The sequence below is a fragment of the Ammospiza nelsoni genome, chromosome 14 (genome assembly GCF_027579445.1).
Source record: "Ammospiza nelsoni isolate bAmmNel1 chromosome 14, bAmmNel1.pri, whole genome shotgun sequence".
NCBI classification, from domain to species: Eukaryota; Metazoa; Chordata; class Aves; order Passeriformes; family Passerellidae; genus Ammospiza; species Ammospiza nelsoni.
This window is the reverse complement of record NC_080646.1, coordinates 15,254,403-15,280,766: the sequence shown is the minus strand read 5'-3', so window position 1 is coordinate 15,280,766 and position 26,364 is coordinate 15,254,403. Positions and strand designations below refer to the sequence as shown.

The 26,364-nt window shown below is 40.7% G+C and overlaps 1 protein-coding gene across 1 annotated transcript; it reads left to right on the top strand.

Moving 5' to 3' along the window:
• The first annotated feature begins 6,140 nt into the window (after positions 1 to 6,140).
• Positions 6,141 to 24,732, top strand: CA12 (carbonic anhydrase 12). The gene is made up of 10 exons (XM_059482433.1): positions 6,141 to 6,238; positions 6,986 to 7,006; positions 12,992 to 13,171; positions 15,534 to 15,676; positions 15,945 to 16,040; positions 17,696 to 17,759; positions 18,190 to 18,347; positions 19,401 to 19,527; positions 23,836 to 23,920; positions 24,611 to 24,732. The coding sequence occupies exons 1-10, from the start codon at positions 6,148 to 6,150 to the stop codon at positions 24,693 to 24,695; spliced, it is 1,050 nt and encodes a 349-aa protein (XP_059338416.1). The 5' UTR covers positions 6,141 to 6,147; the 3' UTR covers positions 24,696 to 24,732.
• Positions 24,733 to 26,364: the final 1,632 nt, after the last annotated feature.

Below are 26,364 nucleotides of genomic sequence, written 5' to 3'. Positions count from 1 at the left end.
TTTGCTATGATAACGTGGTTATCAGTGTGCATGAAATATCACATTTCACTCTGAACACGAGACTGCTGCAGCACACAAGCTGGTGGGAGAGCTCCAACAGCTCCGTGTTCCAAGGCTGACTCCAAGAGCCCCTGGTGGGGAGGTTTCAAAGCAGCAGCTGCACCCCAGGGCACTCCCTTCCCAAAGGGAACCCAGGCCAGCAGCTGGGGACTCCCTGCATTCCTGGAGACAATTAATATATTGAAATATTTTGGGGACATATTATTAAAATGTAAGAAGGATATATTTAAATTTAAAACTTTTTCATGCCTTCATGCAAAAAACTGGCCCCCATTTCGCTCTCTCCCCACTCATAACTCCCTGGCTTTTACAGTCACTATGAAGAATCAACATTTCTGGAAAACTACAAGACTGACTTTTTTCACATTGGCTTTTAAAGCCAACATATGATTGGCAAAGTGTTTACCAGCCAGACAAACCAAGCAAGCTTTTTAGGTCTCCAAAGATAATAAAAGAGTGCTTGGAGCACGGCCTGCCTTGAGTTTCTGCACGAAACTCCACAGAAGGAGATGGTTATTTTAACCATCCTGTAGTTTCTTAAGCATAGGTTCTACTGCTGATTTAGAACAGGCTCAATCCAGAACACTAAGCCATAAATACATTTGGAGCTGAGGCTGAAGCAGAATTAATATTCATCTCTCTTGTTTTATTTTAAAATATACCTTTAGATCTCTCGATGTGTAGCAGAGTCAGTGAGTCACTCCAGACAATTTAAAGATGTTTTGGAAAAAGCTGTAAAGTACATTTTGGGCTTTGTTTTTCTTTCTTTCTTTTTTTTTTTTTTTTTTTTTCTTTTTTTTTCAATCACAAGCAGACTTGGCTTTGTTATTTGGTGTTTTTTTGTAATAGAAAAACGAGAGTTGAATAGGTGTTAATGAGCACATAATCTTCCTCAGTGACATGGACACTCCAAGAGAAATGGAATGACTTCTAGCTGGACTCCAGCCAGCCCCCCTGTGTTGATGGAGCTGGTGCAGTGAACCTCAATGCTCAGAGCACAGGGCACAACTGCAAGGAGGGAACTGGCCATTTTCCCACACTTCCCCAATCCATATTGCCTTGTGGGTCTGGCTGGCCACAGTGTGGGGAGTATGCAGCACCTACAGATATTGAGAGAGGTGTAGGGACAGAAATTAGGCAGAAGCAAGTCATTCCCAGCATAAGAAAGTGACAGTCAGCATGGGGACTCCCTGCACCCTGCCCAGCTCACTTTCTTCCAGCCTGCCAGCTTAGAACCCAGACAAGGCCAGAGCTGACAGTGGAATACCTCTGTCTTCTCTACAGCAAGGCTTTACTCTGGCTACTCCTTGCTCAAGCCTACACCATGACCATGTGAGGTGAATGAAGCAGACAGGAGAGGCCAGCAACAAAAATGATCTGGTTATTTTGAGGAGTATTTCGGGCAGGATCCGGGGTGCAAAGCAGTGGGGAGAAAGCTGTGTTCCATTTTTAGTGGAATGCCTCACTTTGCTGTACTGTGTTTTGTGACTTGTTTGCTTGAGCCTTTTTTAAACCACACTTTTGGGCTTTCCAGTGTGTGCAGACAGGACAAATATGGAATATAGTGACTAACAAGCATATACCTGCTATTTAGTTGTTATATAAAGCGCACCTGAGTACACCATTAATTCACATTTTAGGTTTGCTGGAAACTTCTTTTGGAAATTTGTTCTGGGCTGTTGCCACCTTGCAAGGATCCTTTCTCACCACCCCCTCCCTCCCCCCCAGGCAAACCCTCAGCTTGTTTTTAAATTACTGAATAGAAGCCCTGTTAGTCACAGCAGTGACCACAAAAAACATTTTGACTTTGAAATTCTTATTTCATGCAGCTTTCTTAGGTAACCTTTCCTAACATAGGATACCATTTGTGCTTGTCATGTGGCGGCAGGCTCACCACCCTGGTAGGTGACAAAGAAATGTGTTGGAGCCTGTTTTAGGTAACAGATCTTCTTGCACATCATTCATAGCCATCACTATGAACAACACAGCCCACTACCCTGCAGAAACACATATCTGAAGTGACCCTCCTTCCCTCATCAGCAGAATGAGCCATGCCCTTGTAGACCGTGCAGTAACCATGCCAAAGCAGCATATCCATCTCACCCCGGTGACTGAGAACCCCTGTTAAGTCATATTATCTATTAGCACCAAAAAGCTTTATTACATTTGTATATAATCAGTTTGTTATTCACTGCATGCATTCCCTACGTGCATCTAAGCAGACATTTAACAGGTTTTTTTCTCAGACACTGAATGCAGTGCCTTGAAATTAACTGGCAATATATTTGTGCTTTGGACTCCCCTGCATGCCAAGATTAGCAGTATTTCTAACTGGCTACAGTCACAGACACTGTAAATACAGCATTCAGTCTGCTTCTTTGATCTGTTTAACCTATTCTAAGCATCATAGTTTAGTCTGCTGTTTAAATAAAAGTTGGGTTTTCCCAACAGCTGGGACCTGAAGTCAAGTTGCTTTATGGTCATGTTTTACTGTAATAGGTTAACTTCAGTCCAGAAATGCAAGATAAATTAATCCTTCTGCTAGAAATGAAGACATACACTGAACAAAATCAATATATGCACTCAGAGGGAACTTTAGGTCTGTGCCTGATGGGATCTTTCATGCTCCTGTAAATCTGTTTGAGAGCAGACTTCAGGGAAGACAAGCACTAAATCTGAGTATCAGTTTGAACAGAAAAAAAATGTTGGGGAAATTTATTTGAATTTGTGCAAGTGGTCACACACAACAGTGCCTGATCTTCTCTTACAGGAAATCCTGGAGTGCTGCTCTGCTCATTCTGCCAGTTCCCAACCCATTTAGCATCTACTTCAGAACATGCAAGAACGCTTAAATACAGCTTCACTGGGCTACTCTGCCACAGCAGAAACTTCTTTCATAAGGGCATAATATTTTGGGGAGGGCAGATGGGAAATTGCTAACATATAGAGAATTTCAAGAGGTCGAATAATTTAGAGGGCAGAGGACTGGATTTATGAATTCCTGCTCTAACTCCATAGCTTGCAATGACCAGGGATCAGTATCTTGGTTTTGTGCATCATCTGCAATATGATTTTTTTAAAAAGCAGTTCTTACCTTGAAGACTTGCAGATGTAATGAAAACAAGGCAAAACCAACACCCACCAACACCCACCATCCTTCCAAACTGGGGAGTTGGTGAGACCCCATGAGATGGCCTTATGAGCCAGACTGATTTTAGTTACTGCAGATAGTGAGGTAATTGCTTCTTTTGGATCCAACTGACCTTCTTTGCTTTCTGTTTACAGTTTGCAAGTATGCTCCATAGTCTGTTTGTTATGGCCATTTATCTGTATTTTTACTAAAAGGTTTTTTAAAGAAATGCAGTATCAGCATCTTCTCCAACACTGCTCACATCAGAACAGAATCACAGAATGAAGTAGGCTGGAAAAGACCTTTGAGATCATCAAGTCCAACCTATGACCTGCCTGTGTGAACTGCAGCCCAAGCTGCCCTCACATGTGCCATGCCCTCAAAGATGTGCCATGCCCTCAAAGATGTGCCATGCCCTCAAAGACATGCCATGTTCTCAAAGAAGTGCCATGCTCTCAAAGATGTGCCATGCCCTCAAAGATGTGTCACGCCCTCAGCTGTGCCATGCCCTCAAAGCCATGCTGCTCCCTCAAAGATGTGCCGTGCCCTGGGTCACCACACTCCCTAGAGCCTTCTTTGACTCAAACTGCCGAGGGCCACAAGAAGCTCCACCCAGCACCTGAATGGCTGGTGAGAGGACCTTGTTTTCTGCTTTATTACAGCTTCACCTCTGAGGTTAAACACACCAGGAAGAGGGAGTGATTGTGGTCAAATGCTCACAGAATTTGCAAGTGAAAACTCCAAATGTACTCTCTAATGAGAATGCCTTGTCTCACCCATTTGCTTTGAACTTGTCCCGTGCACTTTCCATGATCACATCAGTCTTTGCATTGCTACTGCCTTGGCAAAACACCGCCGAGGTTACAGAACAGTGCAAGGTAAAGACTGATAAACTCACACTGCAGAATTCCAGCCTGACTTTCACTCGTATTTCTCATGAGCCACCCCCATCTGTGAAAATGTTGCTCTGTCTCTGCCTTGGCCTGGTGGGGAAATGAAAATAGACTGCTAGCAAATTAAAATTTCTTAAAGCCAGAATAAAATGCAATCCCTATGTAGTTTGTGCAGAACACTGGCAGGTAACTGTGTCAGGGAGCTTTTTTTCTCTTTTTCCGTGGCTTATATTTTGGAAGCAAAGAGCTTTTTCTCCAGCCAGCCTTGAATGTACAAGCACTGTCTGGAATTCCTCTCATAGTTGTGAAGCCAAAATGGCTTCTGCTGTAGCAGGAACTAGGTACAGATTGTGAAAATGCAAAAATGGTCTGAGGGGGATTCTAAGAATCAGAGCATACTTCACCATGGTGAATGTTTCAAGAACACTGGCAGAAAAGATGAAGGAAGGAGATAAGAAAACACAGTTTGGCAGATAGCTCAGTCCATGCACTCCCACAAAACATGGTCTTTTTGTAGAGCAGGTAATTTTCAGCTCTTGATACCAACCTTAGCAGCTTGTCAGACAGGCTGCCAGCTATGTGAAGGCTGATGACAAAACCCCTTATTCTACAGAAACCTACAAAATGGTGTTTCCAAATTTCCATTGGGTTAGGAAGGTCCTGCAAGCTGTGTGCTGATAGCCCTCATGCTGAACACACCCAATATGCCTTTTGTACCAGTGTGGCAGACAGTGTCCCCCTGCTTTGGACAATGGCGCTTGTGAAGCCATGTTAAAACATTTTCATTATAGCTTACACTCTCTAACTCTTGATTACATCTGCCTGAACCCAAACAAGCAGAATTACAATCTAGGTTTACAAAATGCTAAGAAGTATGAGAGGAAGTGTTCTCAACCACAGATGCTTTCTAAAAGACTACAGGACATTAATTAGTTGGTGCTGCTCCTTGCAGACTCCCTCTGCCTAGACTGGGGGGACTGGGCTGTGGATGGAGAGCAGCAATAGACCAGAACCATGCAGGGCCCTGCCTGGGATCTAGGCACAAGTGAGCCATGCTACAGTCAATTTCCCTTATCAACCTCATAAATGACATGAAAAAATAAGCACATTTAATAACATTGAGTGATTACACAGTAGCTGATAAATAAAGATATTGAAAATAAAGTTTGACCAGTCAATACTAATACATGATAAAGCTGTTACTGATATATAGCAAGCAGTTAATAACAATTATAAATAATAATGTACTCAAATAAAACCAATGGTCTCTTCAATCTCACCTTCTGCTCCTCCACTATGCTCCCTTTAAGAGCTTATTCCTCAGTCACTGACAGAAGAGGACATTAACTCATACCCTGTGCTCTTCTTTACCCCTCTCCATACAGGTCCTGAATAATATCGGATTCTGGAACTGTTGCTTCATGAATTTTCAGTCCTCCCTACTTCATGTGAGCTCCTGGTTCCAAGAGCATTCAGCTAAAAAATGAATCTGTTTCTGACAAGTGGGATGGTTTTTGTGGGATATGTCCATGGTCCCAGTTCCACACAGAGCCTCACTTCTCCTGCCCTCCCTCCAGTCCTCACAGTGGGCCATTATACTAGATTGGGCTGATCCAAAAATGGGAGCTGAGGGAGACTCTCTGAAACAGGCAAGAAAAACTCTCTTACAAATGTGGTATGGCCCATAGGAGTACAGATTTTTAAAGCATTTTTGTCTCTGCTAAATAATGTCTCAAGTTGCATGTTTAAATTCCCTAAGTGCTGGAGTGTTCCCTGTGAGGACCTCACTAAAACTGAGGTAATGAAGGATATGATCAGTCTTCTGAGGGTGTTCTGACATAGAGGCAGGTCTGATTACATCATTTGTTTTGGGTTGAGTCTCAGGAGCTTTATAAAAAGCAGCCCTAAAGGCAAGGAGAGAGAAAAGGGGAGAGGAGGGCAATAACTCATTAGCAGAAGCTCTGTATATGTGGATTCTGCTATTCGCCACATGTCTACAAGGGAATTTCCTCAGAGTGCAAAGAAACCTGTGAACTGCTGGAATATTATAAGTCTTTCCTTGAGATGTCAGCCAAGAGCTTCAGTATAGTCACAGTGGCTACTGTGCTCATTTTCTGCCAAAAGATTCAGCTCTCAATGCAAGCACCGTTGAATGGTAAAGATTTTCAGCTTTCTATTTTATTGTCTCTTGTACCTTAAGGCAGCCATTTATGCAGAAAAATGGCACCCTTTCATTATTTCTATTCAATCATGCTCAAAGCTGTATATTGTTGCAGTCTGCTGTTGTTTGGAGTTAGTATCCTTATTTTAATTTCTCAGAATAGGTATTCTGACTTATACAGGGAAATTTGTCCTCTGATTTATTTGACATTACAGACTTGTATTATAAATAAGCAAGCATTGTTTTAACCACAGGTACATGTGCTTATAGTGGTTGGATAGAACTACTGTCAATATGCTTTTGCTTTGTGTGATTGGTCAAAAAACTTTTAAGTGAGTAGTAACATTAACATTTGTAGTTACACTCCACTTATATTCCTTATCTCTCTAACTAGAGAAAAATCCCAGGGGTGCACCTACAGACAATCTGTGGATATTTCAATTTCGAAAAAAAGTACTGAGAGCAGTCTTGCCCCAAGACTTAAGTGACCACAAGAGACTCATCCCTATGGGCACAATCACAGGGATAATTATAGTTACAATTTGAGTGAGGAAGGTCCATAAAATATCAGAAAGTTTGAAAGTATCTATGCTTTTCTGTGTTTTGCTCAACAGCTGGGATTAGAAAGATAGAGAAAAATATTGCAACATTCAATACATGGGTTTAAGTAGAAATTTGTTTCTTTACAGAGTAAGATTAATTTCAAATACTCACAGTAATATTTCCTTTTTCTTTAAACAGCGTCAAAATGGTCTTATATTGGTAAGTACTAATTCATACATACAAAGTTATGGCTTTCTTCTGTGCATTAAAGACAACTGGTCAAATGTATTCTGGTGAGTACTTACTGGGATCACAATCCTTACCTAGAATTGAATCTGGTCAAATTTCTTGAAATCTGCTGTTCATCCACCAGGTTTCATATCTAGGTGACTGAGAATCAGTTACTGAATTCTAAATTTCCTTGTGGAATGCCAAGAATTTCAGCAGACCAAAGCTGGGCCTACGACTGCAGATGGTCCCCAAAGCCCTCTGTTTCCTCAGCTGTCACATTCCAGCCCAGTTCTGCAAAGAATTCTCTCCCTACCCACATGAGTCCTCTTTGTCAGGTAGAATCAGAATTCAGTAAGTCACCTGTATTCTGTTACTGGAGGCTCTGGTCCCCAAGGATCCCAGCAATGACAAAGCAGAATGAAACACCCTTACGAAAGCAGTGTTAATTTGTAACTAATCCTTTAAGTCATCTACTAACTCAGAAGCACCTGGTGGCTGCTCAGGAAAAGAATTATCTAGTGTTTTTCTTTCAACTGCTCAAACCCTCTAGCCAGGTATTTCCTCACTCAGAGTAGCATTTTACATGCCAAATACCCCCACAGAAGTAGGTGGTATAGAGAATCTCAGAAAAAAATGCTTGTTCTTAAGCTTTTGGTGCTGCTCCAAGACAACACAAAGAACCTCTGAGAGTGAACTTGCTGCTAGGAATTCCTCCTTTTGGCTGTGCTCCATTTACCTGACTCGCCTCACATAAGCAGCAGGAGACCTGCCAGCTGCAAGTCTATCTGCCAGTGCCCACACACAGACCTCACATTCCCAGCACTGAAAAAGCTTCACACAGCTTTAACAAAAACCTGGGTTTTCCACTTTGACAGCAGCCATCAGATAAACCTAACCCTGCTGGACAGTAAAGAAAACAAGACTTTTTTTACTACCATGAAAGCAGAAGTTTTGCCCTCCTTCCTTGTTTAAATTAGTTACTTCTCCCTTCCTAGGAATTTGGGTACCAGTGTTGATTTCAAAGTATGTTATTCTCAGTGTCCAACTTCATCCATTCCTATTAAGCTCTTCCATACTGCAGTCTGATTTTGACATTCTAAATGTAAGGAGGATAAATAGAAGGTTCACAAAACAGATTATCTTTTTCCTTCAGCTACAGATTTTGAAACATATCTAGAAAAACATATAAAAGCAAATGTATAAAAGAAACTTCAAAAAACTGAAGTGGCAACTGAATTTGTACAGAACAATATAGAAAAGCAGAGGTAGAGCACTGACCCCCACAGAGAAAAGCAGCTATTAGAGAGACTGTGCTGAGCCAGGAAAGAGCCCCTCCATACTCTCCTACTGATCCTTATGCCATTCTAAATCTTCCACTGTTTACCTTTGCCCCTGAAACACTTTGCAGTACCTCAAACTGAAATTAAGTCAACAGGAATGGAAAGGAAATCAAGCCATTATAACCGCAGTGCAGACTAATGTCAAGATGAGGGTCAAGGTACAAGATTAAGGGTGGGGGAGAAATCTGAGTGCTCATTGTCAGAGATTTCTATTTGTTGAGTATTTTACATATTTTACAATATGTAAAACTGAATGTTGATGCAGTGTTAATACCCCAGGCCATAGTGGCAAAGCAAGATGACACCACATGTGATCAGGCCTTACCTCTTCAGCACAGGCTTTCCAAAGACACGAGTTCACCTTGCCGAGAATGGAAACTACTGCATTAGATACATCAAATATAAAGGCTAAACCTCTCCTGTTTGCTTCTTCCTTAGCCAAACTACAGCAATGCTCTTTCTTCTTCCTGTTTTCACTATCCTTGCATATAGAACAAGAAAAAGTGCCTGGAGGAAACACCATAGAGCAGTGAGGCCTGAGGCCTCCACCCCTGGTGACACCGGCTCGCTTGGTGTTCTCTGAAATGTAGCTCCATCTCCTGTAAGAGGTGTAGGTCAAGGGTATCATAAGGAAAGCATTTTCAGTCAAAGAGCTGAAAGAGTGGTTCCAAGGCCCCGCAGCTCAGGGCAGCATATGCACCCAGATTTTGGCAATCCCGCTGTGTGTCTGTGAGGTGCATGCTGAAGTCTTCTGGCCCAAAAAAACTCAGTAGAAGTAGATGTTAGGCTTCAATTCTTTGGATTCTGGCTCTTTTTCTGTAGTGTTAGTGGGCTGGAATGAAATCAGAGAACCAGAATCATCCCTTCAGAGTGGACAGGCAGCTACAACAGAGAAAACTGGTTTTGCAGACAAATTTAAGGTAATAGTGCCAACAGAATTATTAATGAACTTTAGCATGGGAAGAGACAACTTCATGCTGTAATGCAGGCACAAGAACTGTTGGTAACAGACATCAGGCATCTTTTATTCTGCTGCTGCCAAGTACTCCAATTCAGTGAGGTGCTGAGAACCTGTGCTAAGACCCTTTCTCTTCCCCTTCAGAAATGCCAGCTTTAGTGAACACACTAGAACATGGCCCAGGTTTCTCATACAGCACTTGGATGCAGTAACAGCGACAGCTACAGCCCTTGGCAATTCCTCTATCTCACAAGCTTCTCTCTGGACGCACGTGTGGAAGATACACACACATATTGGCTCTGTGTGCACAGGATGGTAGCACTGAGCACTGAGCAAAATGGAAACCACATGGTCATGTCACCATGGCAGGGAGCCTGGGCTCAGCCTTCACCACCACCTCAGCCCTGGGCAAACAGCAGCTTTACAGCTTCCAGCTGGCTGGAAACAGGGCAAAGTGCTCTGCCTGGCTGCAAAAATACCACAAGCATTCCCTGTTTTACTCACCCAATGTATTTTACTACATCACCTCAGATCCAGAGAACTTGCATAGATTGTGAGAAGCTGGAGCAATACGAATATTAATTGGTGATCAGAGCAATAGTCTGTTGGTACCACTGGTGTCTCATAGGGCTGTTTTCTCCTTATCTTAAATGGGCCAATGTACCCTGGGAGGAGACACCACTGTTCCTGAAGGAACATCTGTCCTGCATTGCCCAGCAGCACCAGCGTTGTTGGGGCTGGCTGGAAAGCGTAAAGCTGTCAAAGGAAATGTTACAATGGACCCATGCAGTCTTGGCACTGAGGGTATTTTGCTTAGCTCACTGGGTAGTGGGCAGCCAGACAATCCAGAAAATTATTCCTGCTTTACTTACAGACATCTTTTATTAAATAGCCCTGAGGGCACAGTCACGCTCAGAGCGATTTTCAGTGTGGCAAGGGAACATGGTCCTGCAAACTTGTGTCAAGCAAAGCAATCCACAGGCTGGATTTGAGCAGCCGGAGTTTGCACCCCTTAGTGTGGGAGTGCAGGGAGTGCTCTTGGCAGCACTGGGAGCAGTGGCAGCAGGAAGGATCCTACCTCCACTGGCACCAGCAGCTCCCTACCTTAACATGCTCACTCCCACAGCTGAATTAGAATGTTTAGGGGGCAGAACAGGCCCATGGCACAGTCAGTGCTCTGCTGACACAGTCCTAGTGGGATCCTCATTGCAGCAAACACTTCTGAAATGTCTGGGTCACAAATGTGTCACACAAAAAGGAAATTACCTTTGAAGATAATTTTGCAATACTTCTGGTAATATCTTTGGGGACTTGTAGCACAGGCCAATCTTACATGCACAAGCTGTTCTTTAGTAGTGATCCGACAAAGCCTTTGTAAACACAATGTGATTTCCACTGAATTTATCTGAGTGTACTGGCACAGAAAAAGGAAAATCTGGTTCACAATCAATCCATTTTCAGCAGATCTAACTGAGAAATGCCTTCAAGCTGTGTGGTTTATCTACCTTGGAAATCTCAATTTCACATACGCAAAACTAAGCTGCAGTGAGCTCAGCTCTTTGAGACAGGAGTTTTGAGGCATTGAAATTAGAAAGACTATGTGATAAAAGACAGAACTTCTATAAAATCTGGGTTTGTACCAAAAAAGAGGTCTTGTTTGGTTTTGTAGTTTCTTTTTTAAATTGAGCAGGAATGAGAAACAAGCAAAATGATCTATAGCTTAAAGGCCTGTGAGTGGAGTTGCAGATTTATCTCAAGAAAAGGGTCAAGGTACATAAAGACTGTGACAGCTGCATCATTTTATAGAAAAGACAAAAGATTTCCTTCTGAACTGGCAACGTAGGTGTGAAGTTCCCATATTCTCTTGCCAGCTCTTCCAGACATTTAAGTCACCCAATCACAATACCAAAAACTGATTGGTACTTCATGACTCTCTGGCTGGGATTAGACTTCTATTTTATACTACATCAATCACCTATTTAATTATCAAGTCTCCAAAGCTGTGATATGTAATATATTAAAATCTTATTGTGAACTCATTACCTTATCAAGCCTTTTAAAATTATTGAAGTCTTTTTACAATAAAGACTTCTCACCAATTTTCTGACATTGCTGTAATCTTAGTTCCTTTAAAAAGTGTTAAATTTCATTGTCATTGTCATGCACAGTAAGCTTGAACCTAATAAACTGTCATTTCTTGGAATATTCTAATGCATATTTTTCTGGGAAATAATCTTCAGCATGTATTCCACAGTATGGAATTTATGCTCTTCTGGATGTATTTGTTATTTGCCAAAAATAGGTAGAGGAGAGGCTTCTATAATGTCAGCATAACACTTTTTAGCTTTTTAAAATCATTTCAGCAACTTTAAGATAGTATCACAAGGATGTAAGAAGAAAGAAATTGATGTGATTTTCAGTGAACTGGAGTCAAAAATTTAAGTTACAGCAACAGCAAAGCCTATTTATACTGAAAAGCACTGATTGAGTCTGTCAAACTGCACACTGTGAACAATGTCACCTGCTAAGCCCTAAGAGTCTTGAACACTCTTAAACAGCTTTAGCAAGAAAGTAAGTCTGTCTTTAAGCACCAGAACTGATCTTGTTGATTCTGTCACATGAACTATGTTTAGGAAAGATTCACCCCCACTATCCATTTACTTGACATTTGTCTTTCATGTAAATAAGATGAATTGCTAATGGTATCCTCCTGCCTGTTAATTTCCTTCAGAAAATATCTGAACTGGCTTTGCCTGTTCAAAGAAGCCCCTGGGAATATTATAGTTTTGGAAAAGAAGCCTTCTAATCAAAGACTCAAGGGACTCAATCTACATAGTTGAAGAGAAGTGAGAAATTATATCCTCTATGTTATAAGTACTTCAATGAGGAACAAAAGTATGGGAACAGCAGGCTCACAGTGAAAAGCAAGGAGAGTAATTATCCATTGGGCACTAATGAAGTATCTTTTATCTGCAATGCTGAAAGGAATAGTAGAGGTTTATTCCCTTCTGGAAACAATGGCCTCATGGAGTAGAAATTTATCCAGGCAGGCCCAGTGTCTTGTGTTACACAGATCAGACTGGGTGATCCCTAAGGACCTTCCTGCCTTGGAAAGAATCATAAGTGTTGAGACAAGGAGAAACAAAAGTTGCAAGTACCTCTTCTGTATTTAAATCCAAATCATCTCATCTCACGGTCTGCAAACAGCTGCTAGCTGGTTAATGTGCAATTAAAGCAAAGGCACAATTAAAATTCTCTTGATATTATCTATTCTTTGTAGATCTTACCTCGGGCAAAAGGCTGTGATGAAGAAAAGTTTCACCAGAGTTTGAGCAAGTTATTGCTGGTCAAATTACCATAACACTTTCAATTTTTGCAAGTTAGCTTTTCACTGTGGGTTATGCAATCCTGTTAGATAGTGCCAAACAGTTTGTACAGTAAGGAAATGTCTGAGAGTCTGATATAATCAGACCTGTCTCTAGGTCACAACACCCTCAGAAAAATGATCATACCCTTCATTGCCTCCATTTTAATGAGGTCCTTTTTTAAAAAACAAAGTCTTAAAAACTCAGAAAAGGCTTCTTTTCCAAATTTTTTGTGAAGGCTGACACAGGAGAATTTCTGTGTTAACTGCAAGTGAAGGTTTGACAAATGTGTCTCTGTTAATTCACACAGGTCCTGATGGAGAGAAGGCCTGGCCAAAGAAATACCCATTTTGTGGAGGAGTATTACAATCACCAATTGATTTCCACAAAGCTATTCTCCAGTATGATTCTAATCTCTTGCCTTTAGAATTCATAGGCTATGACGTGCCCTCCACTGACCAGTTTACATTGATCAATAATGGCCATTCAGGTAAGGGAGCTCACAGACAGCAAGGAATGGTAAAAGAAAGAGCTGCAGGAACTCACTGTTTTGTTTTTTTTACTTCATGGGTAATCCTTTGATTATTAGATTAAATTAAGCTGCTAATCAGATGAGAAAATCTTCACATCAGCATACCTACATCTACAGAACAGGCTAGAGAAATCTGGGAAAGTACTAAGTACAAATGGATTCCCAGTAAGTAAAATTTTAAATAAAGAAATTTAAAATAAACTCTAGGCATGTCAGAATTAATGCCCAAGGTTTTCTTATTACTTTGGTTGAGTTGCACTGAAACAGAAACAGACTTTGTGATTCTGCTAAAAAGAGGTTGACTGATAACATATGAGCAACGGGTCTCTTCAATTCATCACCAATTATGGGAGGGCATGGGGAAGAGGAAAAAAATGTAGGAGCTCCATTCTGTTCTTTTGAGTAGAGACAGAAACCTCTTTAGCATAAGGTAAGATGGATAGTGATACATAGTGATAGGTGAGAAGACAGAAAAATAATTAGTGTACAAACAGGTCCTCCCCACAGCAGCACCAAATCAGTGTCAGTACAGCAGGTAAAGGCAGAGATGATGCTCTCATAAAGGTCTCCTATAATGACACAATATACAATACCAGTGAGTCAGCCCCACCATTTTTCATTCCTTCCTGAAACACCTGAAGACACAGAAATAAAAATAGTTATAAAGTCCTCCTTCCTTGTATCCTCCTTTATTGCAGAAGTATCAAAATAACCTGCATTATAAAATAGCCTGTTCTCACATGCTTGGTTATGAATTGACCAACATGCAAAAATCGCTTTTTAAATCATTCTTTCAGTGAAGTTGACCTGCTCAATTGAACATCATAAGCCCATTCTTCAGTAAGGGCCAACCTCTTGGGACAGAGTCCTGGTTTTCCTCTTGATCAATTTCTCCTTTAAAACCAGGTTGTTTCAGACTAGGAATGGCTGGAACATCCTTTTCTTGTGAGCCTTCATTTCCTAGAAGTCCTTCTCAGTCCTAAGTGAAAGACTGGACTGTCACAGTTGAATGCACCAGGCTGATGTGACAGGCAATAGGCAGAGAAGGAAATCTTGTCATTGTGTACTTGAAGGGTGCCAGAGTGCAGAAGGAGCCAAAAGAACAGCACTGAGAGCCTGTCCCTCCCAAAACAGTCACAAGTAAAAGCAAATTCCTTGGAGAACCTAAGTCACTACCACTGTCAGATCTCACCTCTAAAATACCAAGTTTGATTATTCCCTAAAGAAAGTCAAGACAAAAGTATAACCCCTCAAGAAAATGGGAATTCATTTACAACATCAGTGCCCTCCTAGAAAGCAGTAGAGATGCATCCTACTCTAGAAACCACACTTAGATACAAATTAATTTACCTCTGAGTAACAAAATTTAGCCTCTGTTGGACTGATCATTACACCATCTGCTGCTAACTTCCTTTTCAGCCAGAGGAAACCAGTAGGATGCTTAGATTGTGCTGTCAATTAATTCCTATATGATGTTTGATGCTCTTCACCAGCCAGTTCATTCAGACACAGTCACCTACATCAGCTGGACTGAAAACAGTATCAATCTGTTCTTGACATAAGCCATTGCTTTATGAAGTACCAAACGCTCCAAGTGAACAACTGAGAAGTTTCTGCTGGCTTGGGAATTACTACTGTAATTTCTACACAAAAATCCCCCAACAAGCCAGGCTGCCTTCCCCACCCCAGAGCCTTTGTGAGGAGAAGGGAGGCTCGTGCATACAAGGGTGATGCTCCAGCATGTCAAGAGAGGAGATGTTCCTTCTTAAGGCCTAGGATTATCCTGCTGCTCGACATCAGTGTTCTGGATTTTGGGAGCAGCAAGGAAAGAGAGGAGTTTATTTGGTTCTATCCTGTGTCCCCAAAAGAAGATTAAGAGGCAGCAGAGTTCAGTATAACAGGGGATATAAATTACCATGAGAAATATTAATTTATTAATCAATTTTCAACCATTATAAGGGGATTGAAAGAAGATACATGAGCATAATTTTGCTTTGACATATCAGTAATTGTCTCTTCAATGTCTGAGATAAATTCACATTCTTCAAAGATTTCCACTAGCAACAATTGTCGCTTTAAATTCACGTATTTAGGAAAATAGAAACAGGCATGTTGTAAATGCTCTAAATCCTGATCTACCAAGAAAGGCTTAAAGAGAACAGAAGTGTTTGTCTCCTACCATGGACTGAGATGGATTTGAGTCAAGAATCTGCTTTTTTCATGCTCCATATATAATATACTCAGACTCAGTATTTTTATTTGTCCTGTTCCTGAGAGCTGTGGTATCATTTGTTCCTATCTGGTTTTGATCTGCTTACAGTGAAAATGTATCTGTCACCTGCTATGTCCATCAGAAACCTCCCATTTGAATACACTGCATCTCAACTTCACCTGCACTGGGGGAACCAGAACAAGTCGGAGGGCTCTGAGCACACCGTGGGCGGGAAGCATTTTGCAGCAGAGGTAAGGCAGACCAGCTCAGATCAGGCAAAGAGGCAAAGAAGGTTGGGTGGGTAGGTTCTATTGCTTCAAAGTGGGATCTCTGTCTCGGGTGAATGACTGTAAAAGGCTGTGAGGTTCTAAGCCAAGTATTTATGATCAGCCAGAAGTCCCTGAAGAACCCTCCTGCACCATCTCATCCTGAGGTGGCTGCATGGTCCTTTCTAACTGTGAAACACAAATGTGAGCATAACCCAGCTGTTACTGTAACAAAGTATCTTCTCCTTTGTAGCTGCATATTGTACATTACAACTCTGAGAAATACCCAGATATAACAGCAGCAATGGACAAAGCAGATGGACTGGCTGTTCTGGCTGTTCTCCTTGAGGTAGGATGCAGGATCTTTATTTTCTGTTTGTTTAGAGTATGCTTTCAATCATTCAGTTATGAGAGACCTTTAATGTACAAAATCACCTACATTCTTTACTTTATTATTATCATAGACAGTGGCTGAGTAAAGGATCTTCCTTTCCTCTTTCACAAAAAAATTAAAAGAGTCAGATTCTAGCAGCACATACCAAACCAGGAGCAAATGCCACAAAAAGAGGAATTCTGAGTATTTCCTCATGTTTTTTAGTAAATTAACTTCAGCTATGTTAAATCCATTTTTGCATTCATTTACAAACTAATGATTGGTAGTGTTTATCAAATAAGAGGCAACAGTGAATTTCAAGCTCATTCACTCACAGCTGCCTACTGTAGCAGGGAGCAGTTAGAACACACAGAGAGGCACAGGCAGGCACAACCCTGCCTTTGACCACTGTATGTAATTAGGATTTAACCACAGTCTTCTCCCTGCTAACTTCCCAGATTCTTTGAATCACGGATTACAGAAAATGAGTACATCCAGTGACATTTTAAGATGTCAGGACAGCTTTCCAATTTTTCTCTCTTAAGTCCCACATATGAAGATAATAATGGTCACAAACAAAAAGAAAAAAAATTAGTAGCTTGTATATGTATAATTCTTATTGAGGATTAAAACTCATCAGTAAGATAACTGAAAAATAATTTTTAAATGTGAGGATTTTCTGCAGTATAACAAAGCAAAACCACAGGTTTCCACATTTCCATCAAAAAGTAAAATGTTCCAGTTAGCAAAGCTTGCATTGATATTACCCAAGCTCACTTCCTAGCACCTCTAAGATTCTGAGAGTAATTTTGTGTTAAATTTCAGTTAATTTGGAAGTTGTAGCTGTGAAAAGTGTCAGAGTATTGTACATTACACTAGGAAATAATACTGGGATTCTGGTTATTTCTAAGCAATGGTATTTGAAAATCAAGTTAATGAACAATGGAGATTAGGTCTTGGAAATCCTTTCAGACAGCTGGTGGGTATTACAGTTAATGTAAGGACACCAGTTTACTATGTCTAGTTGTCAGAGGAGTTGCTCAGCACCAGCTCTGAGGAATTGATAAAAAAGGCATTGATTATTAGACTGAAAAGCTACTGGTAGCAGTTGAAAAAGAGCCTTGTGTGATAGATGAGTTATAGCCTAGGTCAGATGTCGAGTTGTAGGCCTGTGGCCCTGTGGTACCCAACAGTGTCGTTCTTCACCTCCCCAGACTGTGAGAAGCTGCGCTATAAAAATGTTTGTGGGTGGAAAAATGTGGCTTTGACTGGAAACCAGGAGATGATCTGAGAAGCCTGGCAGCTGAGAACTTCTGCCTGCACTGCTTTCAGAGGAAAGGGCTTCTCTTCATTTGCACTCTGAGCAGGCGGGGGCAATAGGATCAGTGCTCACAAAAGGTCTGCACTGCAGGTGTAAAGGCAGCAACACAACACAGAAGCTCTTATAGCCCTGGAGCAGGAATATTATCATGGCTCTGAGGACAGAGGGAATGTTTTGAGTTATAAAATACTTATGCCATCCTAGTACATTAATGTCTGCACAGGGGAAGCCCTTGCCTTAGGACAGGCCAGAAGCACAGACTCATATTCAGACTGGGGATTTGCTGCTGTTGATAATGTGATCATTGCAGATTGGACCCTTCAGCCCATCCTATGAAAAGATCTTCAGGCACTTCCGGAATGTGAAATACAAGGGTGAGTGGCTAAATCAGATTGAGAATGGCTGAGAGTATCAGGTGTCACCCTGAGAGGGATTGAACCGGCAGAAGAAACAGAAACAGTGCAGAGATCCCACACAAATCTGTCACAGACTGTGAAAGGCTTCCAAATGCAGTGCATTCCTGGGAAGAGAGCGTATGGCCAGCATGCCCCATGTGATGCTGACTGAGCCTTATTTGTTCCACATGGTGTTTTCTAGTTAATATGGCCACAGTTTATCTTAGAGGAGTCTGATTTGGTGTCTCAGACATGATTTGTACATAGGAAACTTAAAAAACTGTAGTCCTTATTAAACTGGGATCGCCTCTGCTAAAAGACATTTTTCTTTTCCTAGTGATATGACACTGAAAATTCATTTCACCTGTGTACTCATGATGCAATATTTAACACAAACCCCCTTTTTTAGATCAGAAGGTCCTGGTCCCTGGTTTCAATGTTCAAGAGCTGCTTCCTGACAGGCTGGATGAGTATTATCGCTACGAAGGGTCCCTGACAACTCCTCCCTGCTACCCAAGCGTTCTCTGGACAGTTTTCCGACACCCTGTTAAAATCTCTCAAGAGCAGGCAAGTTCCAAGTTCCAGCAGGGCACATTTCCCCCACTGCTGTCTGCTAAAGAACAGTAAATACATAGTCTCATTTCCTGGATTTCTCGCATGTTCCTGTAAAACTGAGCAGGGACCATTGCTAAAATCCTTTAAGTGGGAAGAAGAGCACAGAACTGACATAAATCAATATCCCATTCTGTTTGTTGCTAGCACGTTCTCAGTTGGCCAGAACAAAGGACAGACAGCTGCACACCAATTGGTACAGTATCAGCTTGAAAAAATTCCAGTTGAGTGAGATGAATTTTGATTTTCATTATGTACTTACTGCCTGGCTCCGAGTCTTTCAATGAGTTACCTGCAGGTTATTGTTTGGGCTCCATATCTGAACATTAATCACCAAGTGTTTTGGTGTTACTTTGATCCTGATGAACTTGAGTGGGTTGGAAACTTTCTAAAAAAAGCTTGTGTTGTGTTATTTATCCATCTTGAGTTCCCTAACTGTTCTCCCAACTTACATTTTTTGTGCTTATCTAATTACCTTCTTTTGCTCTTAGGTGGCCACTTACCTAGACTATAAACTCACAATCACTACCTTCTGATTCACCTAATTATAGACAAAGGGGAAAATATTATTAGCAAAATCTCACATCAAATTACTGCAAGCTCCTTGTCTTGAAAATACATTCTCAGCTTCTGTCAGACCATGTCTCTACCAAAATAAAGAACTCTTTCAAAAAGTTGCCTTTAATACTACCTAGGAGTTAGACTATGCCAGGGAGAGTATGCTGGGAAGTCTACCATGTTTCCTCCCACTGAATTTTTCTGGCTGACAATCTGATAGTAAGCAGTAGTTTCACCAGGATCTAAACAAAATACAGATATGGACTTGGAGATGTCACACTGTTTAAACATTATTCTGTATTTGGGTTCACAGGCCACATAAAAATTAATTTTTAATGTATCCCCTTCCCTTTGACTGCACCTTTTTCTTTTTTCCATCACTGCCAGTGATCACACACAGACACTGCTTTCTCTGTGTTCTGTGAGCTGATCAGGTGCATCCCTTTATAGTTACTGGCACTGGAAACAGCCATGTACTGCACAGAGCGTGACGACCCAGAGCCCCTGGAAATGGTTAATAACTTCAGAAATGTTCAGGATTTCCATGAAAGACTGGTTTTTATCTCCTTCCGTGAAGGTGAGTTGTGTGAATGCTTCTTTGCAAAGAAACAGTGCACAGTGATCTGTGTAAATGTGAATACTGAAATGGCAGTCCTGTCCGACTGTACCACTGCAAAAACACAGATATCTCCCTGCAGTTCACTTGGTTGCCTTTTCTTCTCATACTGCATTGTGCATGGGCAACTTTACAGGAATGTGGTATTCCCAGGGTAGGCAAGAATTTTTTTCCACAGTGGGTATCAGGGAAGCCCTGCAACCCTTCTATCAAAGGCAAGGAGACAAAATAAGGAAGACATGATCGGCCTTGTCATGCTTTGCAGAAGTATTTGCTGTCACTCTAAATACTAAACAGCTCCACAGCTGAGCTGTTTCAGCCAGTGTGAGTGCTTAAGATGGCCTTGTCTCACCAGTGGCATTTGCTGGTTCTCAGCAAGGTCAGGCTTGATCTTCTGCAGGCCACACATTTAAAGGGAGTCCTAACTTCAGGGACACTGTTTTGGGGAAATTACACAGAATCAAAAAAAGTCCTTGAGGAATTCAAACTTGGCAAATAAATATAATTCATGACACTGGATTTTATGATTCAGTGCTACAAATTTAAAAAAAAACCAAAACACCACCATTTTACAAGGAAGAACTGATTGAAAAGCTTAACTCTGCAGTGTTATACAACAACAACACGTAAGTTTGGCTGGGGGCTTTGCACAAAAGTCTGCATCTGTGGTGAGAAGCTGAGCTGTACCCCACAGAAAGGCCTTTAGTACATTGTGCAAAATGTATTGTCAAACTGCTTTATTGTCTTGCAAACATCTACTCTTAAGGATCTGTGAAGCCGGCATGTACACTCAAGGTAGATGATTTCAGGCAAGCCACTGCACTATTTGAAATGATAAGATTTATAAAAGAAAAAGCAGACGTCACCAAAAAGATTAGCCAAGCAGTAAACTTCCAAATTAATAAAATGTGTTAGCACAGCATTTCAGCTTCGCCTCCCATTTTCTTCACTGTTAAGGTGAAAAAACATGAAACACAAGTCTGTTTTGGACACAACAGAAACAGTTCCCTGCAGGCACACTGCAGCAGCTGTTCTTGCCATTCCCCTCTGCAGACAGACCTTTTCATAAAGTATCTATTCTAATAGAAAGTTATAAAGAAGAAAGTGAAAATTAGAAATCAGCCAAAACAAATCCTGGGCAGAACATTTCTGAAATCAGAGATGATTTAGATTTGTCACCAAAAGTTGGCTGATCTCTTGAAATGAGAGTTACAGGAGGAGTGCTCTTGTTGCTAGATTCTAAACATAATACCTAAGAAGATTTTACAATTTAACAAGTTTACCAAATTGTCAACAGTTCCTAACATCTCTGTGATTAATATAGAAAGTGATACTAGTTGCACAAACAATATTTTGAGTGAATGAAAAGATGACTGAATAGTGAAAGAGGGGAAAAACTAGATTATGTCAGCTTTTTTTCTCCTTTTATGGGGTGGCCAACCAGATAAGAATGCCATGGGGGGCATTTATCACCACAAAGAGGTTAAAACTTTCTTCCCCAACCTCCAATCTCAAACACTGGCAGCTGCCTAGAGAGCTAGCTGGGTTCAGAATGGTTATTTTAATCATCATCTTTGAATCACTGCTCAAGCCAGATTATGTGCAATGATTTCAACCAGCAGAATTTGCAATGCAGCTTCCATGTTTCTGAGACTAAGGCTTCCTCTGCAGGTCCCAAATCCCTGCACGGTCTATGATAGCAATGCCACTGCAGAAACACTTCCTGAAGCACCACAAGTTCCAGGGTGAGCACCACCCTTGGGATTATAATAGGTTCACCATGGAATCCTCTGCAGTGACCCAACTTCTGCATTTTCTACCCTCATCCTCTGTTTATCACAATTCACTACCTGGTGGGCTTGGCAAGGGTGTGTTGTCAATTCCTAACAGCACCTACAAGCCATTGATCTGCTGAGTCCAAATGGTCAGTCAGAAATGAGAAATGCAGTGTTCCATCTGTTCTTAAACTGACCTTTCAGCACCTGACTGTATTCTCTCTATAAATCATACTCAGTACTTAATAGTAGAAGGTAGAGAGTTACAACCCATGAAGCCAGGAATTGAAAATCTGACACTATGCTTCTCATCAGGAATCTCCAAATATTTCACAGAAATAGTGTAAGCATTATTATTTCCATTTATGGGGGAAAATTTGATCTAGATGTGACTCTCATAATTGTTGCTGTGAACCAGAGCCAAACCAAATAATAACATTTGGTTCTCCCTCTGCTAAGGCACAATATTTTGTGCCTTAGAGATGACACCAGCCATAAAAACATTTTCATTGTATCTTTCAAGCTGGCTTGACTTAGCAGAGTTAAACTGTAGGGGTTATTGTCCTGTTCACACCCCAGAACTGGTCTCGATGGCTATGAAGGACATTGCTCAGTGCTACTTTAATAGAAATCCCATTCAGTCTAAGTACATTAAGTTACAAAAGCTCATTGACTCTACCAGTGAAAAAATGTTCAACCCATTTCAAAAAGAGTATTCATTTCCCCTGTAATCTCACATTCCACTTACTGCAGTCACAAAAGCTTCCTCACAGGTGCAGCCCCTCACCTAAAGGGGAAAAAAGGAAAGAAAGGGGAAAAAAGAGAAAAATAAGGAGAAATGTCTCCTGTCAAAGCTCAATGAAGCACACCTGGCTGCTGCAAGTGCCCAGCCTGATGCAGTCAGCTGCACCTCAAATAGGGACAGAGCTCACCTATTAAGAAGGGAAGGAAAGACCATGCAGAGAGTCAAGGACCGAGGCAGGCAACCACTGAAATTTGTAAAAGAAGTCCTGTTGTGCACACCTAAGCCCCTACCAAGCAGGTTTTCAGAGAAACTTTTCTGCCTTATCACTGACAAGCCTGAACTGCCACCTTCCCCTGAGCACAGACACCACAAGATGGGGCCACTGGCCTGTGTTGTGTAGCAAAATTGAAAATGCCTGAGGTGTTCGGTCATTCACACTTTTGATGCCAGTAATGACCATCTAAATTCACACCTATATTTATAAGAACCACATTTCAAAAAGCCTCTAATCTTTAAGTATGACTCATCAAAACTCATGTGTGTTTGTAATACACTTTGTTTTATCAGCAATTTATTCCAATAAATTCCCCTTCATATAAATGCAGCTGGAATTTGCTGTGTTGTTCAAACCACCTGAGTTAAACAGGAACTTGTGCCTAGTTTTGATTGGGTACCAGGCTGAAATACTATCTTACTAAATTTTCTAAGAAGATCTTCTCATCACACAGAAGTGCTCCCTGCCCTTTCCCTTCAAACTACAAGCTCTTTTTTTTTTCCTACAGTTATCTCTTTGGTGTTACATTTTTGTGTCCATTTGATGCCTTTACTATGACAATACTCACCTTTCACAAAACAGCTCCTCTTCAATTCCATGGATGGCAAGCTTCTTCCATTCAGCTGGACTTCAAATTAATGGGTCAAATGTGGTTAAACTCTACATTTTACACTTGTTTTTCATCAACAGCTGATTTAATAGGAGAAAATATTTAGATGGAATGCATGAAACCTGTCAGTTTGACTCTGAAAGTGCTCTGATGTTGCTTAGTGAGAGCCAATCATTTGAAAAACTATTTTTAAAAACGTGTAAATAAATTAAGAAAATGCAGTTAAGAAAAGGGAGATCACCTCTAGGATCTTTGTGGAAGCCAAAATAAATAAAAAATACCTTAATTGCCAAAAGCATACATGAAGCTCACTAAGAAACATAGCATTATGATAATCTTTAAATCTTTATGCAAACAAGGGATCACTCAGTTTTTCATACCAATATCCTGAATTCATTTTTACCTTCTTTGATGCCTTTAAGCAATGTTCTCAGCAGCAAAGAATATTATTCTTCAGCTGTCCACAGTCAGTGGTGCTCTGTGGTGTGAGAGAACATAAAGGATTGAATTTAATGTCCTTGATTGCCTGGGTTTAATTCTTTGGGTTTGTTTATGAGCTCTAATTTATCATAGCATAAAAATCATACTCCTGCTATGACCTGCTCTACCAGGGCCTCCACACTGGCACTGTGGCTTCAACATGTGCATCATACCCCAGCACTGTGAACTGTGGAGCCAGCTGTGGGACTGGGACATCCCAGAGAGCATCTGTGCAGAGCTGCCCACTCACAGTCACAGCGTGGTGTGACAAGGCTGTGGAAAGGTTGCCAGTGCAGAATGCAGACATCGTGGCAGATCAGAGACTCACCTTCTCCACTCAGGGCAATGGTATTAACGCTTGTGCCTGTTTTCCCTCTTTTCTTAGGTTTTGTGGTATCTGTTGTGATAGCCTGCATTCTGGGAGTTCTCATCGTTCTTGCAGTAGCATTCTGGCTACTGAAGAAGAAAAGGTAAGATGTCTGGCTATCATATCACCAAAAAAATTCAAGCCATATTTTCCCTCTGACATAGAGAAGTGCTTGCGTGTCCAAAACTTTGACCTTTTTTATAGTGATAAAGTTTGATCTTTCAGAAGACATGATCTCTTCCTACAAACTATGACTTGTTTTTATTTCTGTAGACATTATTTCCTTGTGTGATATGAGGCTGGGTCAATAAAAATCTTATCCAGTTTTCCTATTTCCCAAATGCCATTTGTTCTTTTCTTGTTATTTTTGCTAGCACTGCTGCTCCTAATTGCTTTTTGGTTCCTTCCATTTTTTCCTGGAACTGTATGTGAAACAAGGAGAATGGAATTTTAGGAAAACCTCTCCCAAAGATCACAACCTTTTAGATGAAGAAATAAGTACTACCAAAAGATCATTAAGCCATTGTTTGCTGACAAAGCCAAATCCTGGGGAAAAAATATAAGGTTACAAATTTTGCTACAGCCTGATTTCCTTTGCATTCAGCATTGACCTTGCATACAAAATGTGGTCTCCTGAAATATTTGAAACAATTAATAATAATAAATAAGCTATGTGACATTTGCACTAGTACAGAGAAAAATAATCTTATACATGCATAATGGACAACTTTAAGTAACTAATTGTGCTTTTCCTTCATTGGCATTACAGTTATTTAATTTTTTTTTATTTTAGTTGCAAAAAGGGAGGTGGAGACAACAGAGGAGTCATCTACAAACCAGGCATGTACAAGGAGAAAGAAGACATCTCCAAAATTTGATACCCTGCTCTGTCACAAAAGCCCCTTTTCATTCATAGCACTGATTTATTTTGAGTTAGTGAAACACATCACTTGTTCTTGGATAATGATAACCCTCAAGAAAGTTCTAAAAACACATACCAGCCTAAAGTTTTCTGTAGCCCTTGTTGTCTTGTTTTCCAGAGAGATATGATCAGTGAATTCCCCTGAGCTGAATTCCTCGCCACATTCTTTTCATGTCTGCTGCTTACTGAGTCTGGGTGTTTTATTTGATTTTACAGTTAATCCTAAACTCCAGTTTTATGGTTTGTTTAGCACAGGTTTTCCCAAATCTGCAGACACACATCAAGCTACAAGAACTCTTCCCGGCTAAAACAGGACATTGGTTTTAGCAGCATGAATATAAACAAGATAAAGGGCAAACTGTATTTGACACCAGTATTTGAGCTGGCTTGTTCAGCAGATACAGTTTTGAAAAGTGCAGGATATGATGTCAGTGTATTCACCAATGGAATTGTAATATTAGAGGAAAAGACAAGTGTAAATGCAATGAAAGCCACATGGATTATTGATGGGGTTCAGGCCCAGGTACTCTGTGCTGAAAGAACACTACTAGGGGAACAGCTCACTTTCCAGCTATCACACTGCCCCACAAATCTGTTAAGGAAGTCAGCCCCTCACTGTCACAGGAATTAGAGAAGAAGATTGTCTTATTATTCTGCTCTTATTTATAGTGTATGAATGATGTGAAGATAATGTACCTTGCTGCTGTTTTAAGTAACTTGTCATTTAACCACAAAATCCTGATAGATTTTACTGTATATATTACAGCTGCAATTACACAGTATACTTTTTTTCCAGTTTACTTCTCTTAGTAATCTAACTCTTAGAAAGAAATCTGAATTATCGTTTCAAACCTCATAAGCTAGATACTTGGAGTTTGATTATGCATTTTTGGAAGTAGAAGCACAAACCTGATTTCCCTGCAGACAATGTGGAAAGCCATTGCCTTCAGGAAGAACTGGGTGATGCATACAGAATTCCTCTCAAGTCTGACATCTACCGTACAGATCTGAAATGCTTGTACCTCAGTATGCACACAGGAAGTAACAGACACATGATTATACCTAAAATAACATCCGGTCTGAATGCTGCTAAACACTGAACTTGATACTTAGATACCTTTTGTATTCCATTGCAGCACCACCACATCTGTGACTTTAAAGAAATAAACTCTCATACATGTTTTCTCCTTTCAAGACGGCAGATTCAGACTGTTTCAGCTTAGAGTGTTTTAGATTCTTCCTGTTCCATCCCCAAGTAAACTGTGTGATGTCATAAGCAGGATTTTCAGTGCAAGGAGAAATAACTTATTAACACTAACTGTACATGAAATTTAGGAGCACAATTTTACAACTGAGTACACTGCATATGCCAGCATTTTTATCCCACATATACAAGCACATAGAAATAATCTTGTTGAAATGTTTGAAATTACTTTAAAAGCAGCATTTGTGTGCTACAGGGAACATAACTTACTCTTTGAATAAAAGTGTTTAAAGACAAAATTGCATAATAATTTTTTTCTATGTCTTCGTCTATGCTTCTCTTGTTTTTTCCAGAACAGTAACCTTTTATTGTGTATTTTCACCTTCACCTCAGCTGATTAGAAACATCCACCAGTCACTCT

Bases quoted from the DNA above. Each gene is read 5' to 3' on its own strand.
- CA12 (XM_059482433.1), top strand. From the start codon at position 6,148: ATGTCAGCCAAGAGCTTCAGTATAGTCACAGTGGCTACTGTGCTCATT. The intron at 16,041-17,695 runs GTAGGATGCAGG...TGATCATTGCAG, and splicing joins TTCTGGCTGTTCTCCTTGAG to ATTGGACCCTTCAGCCCATC. The intron at 23,921-24,610 runs GTAAGATGTCTG...TTTTTATTTTAG, and splicing joins TGGCTACTGAAGAAGAAAAG to TTGCAAAAAGGGAGGTGGAG.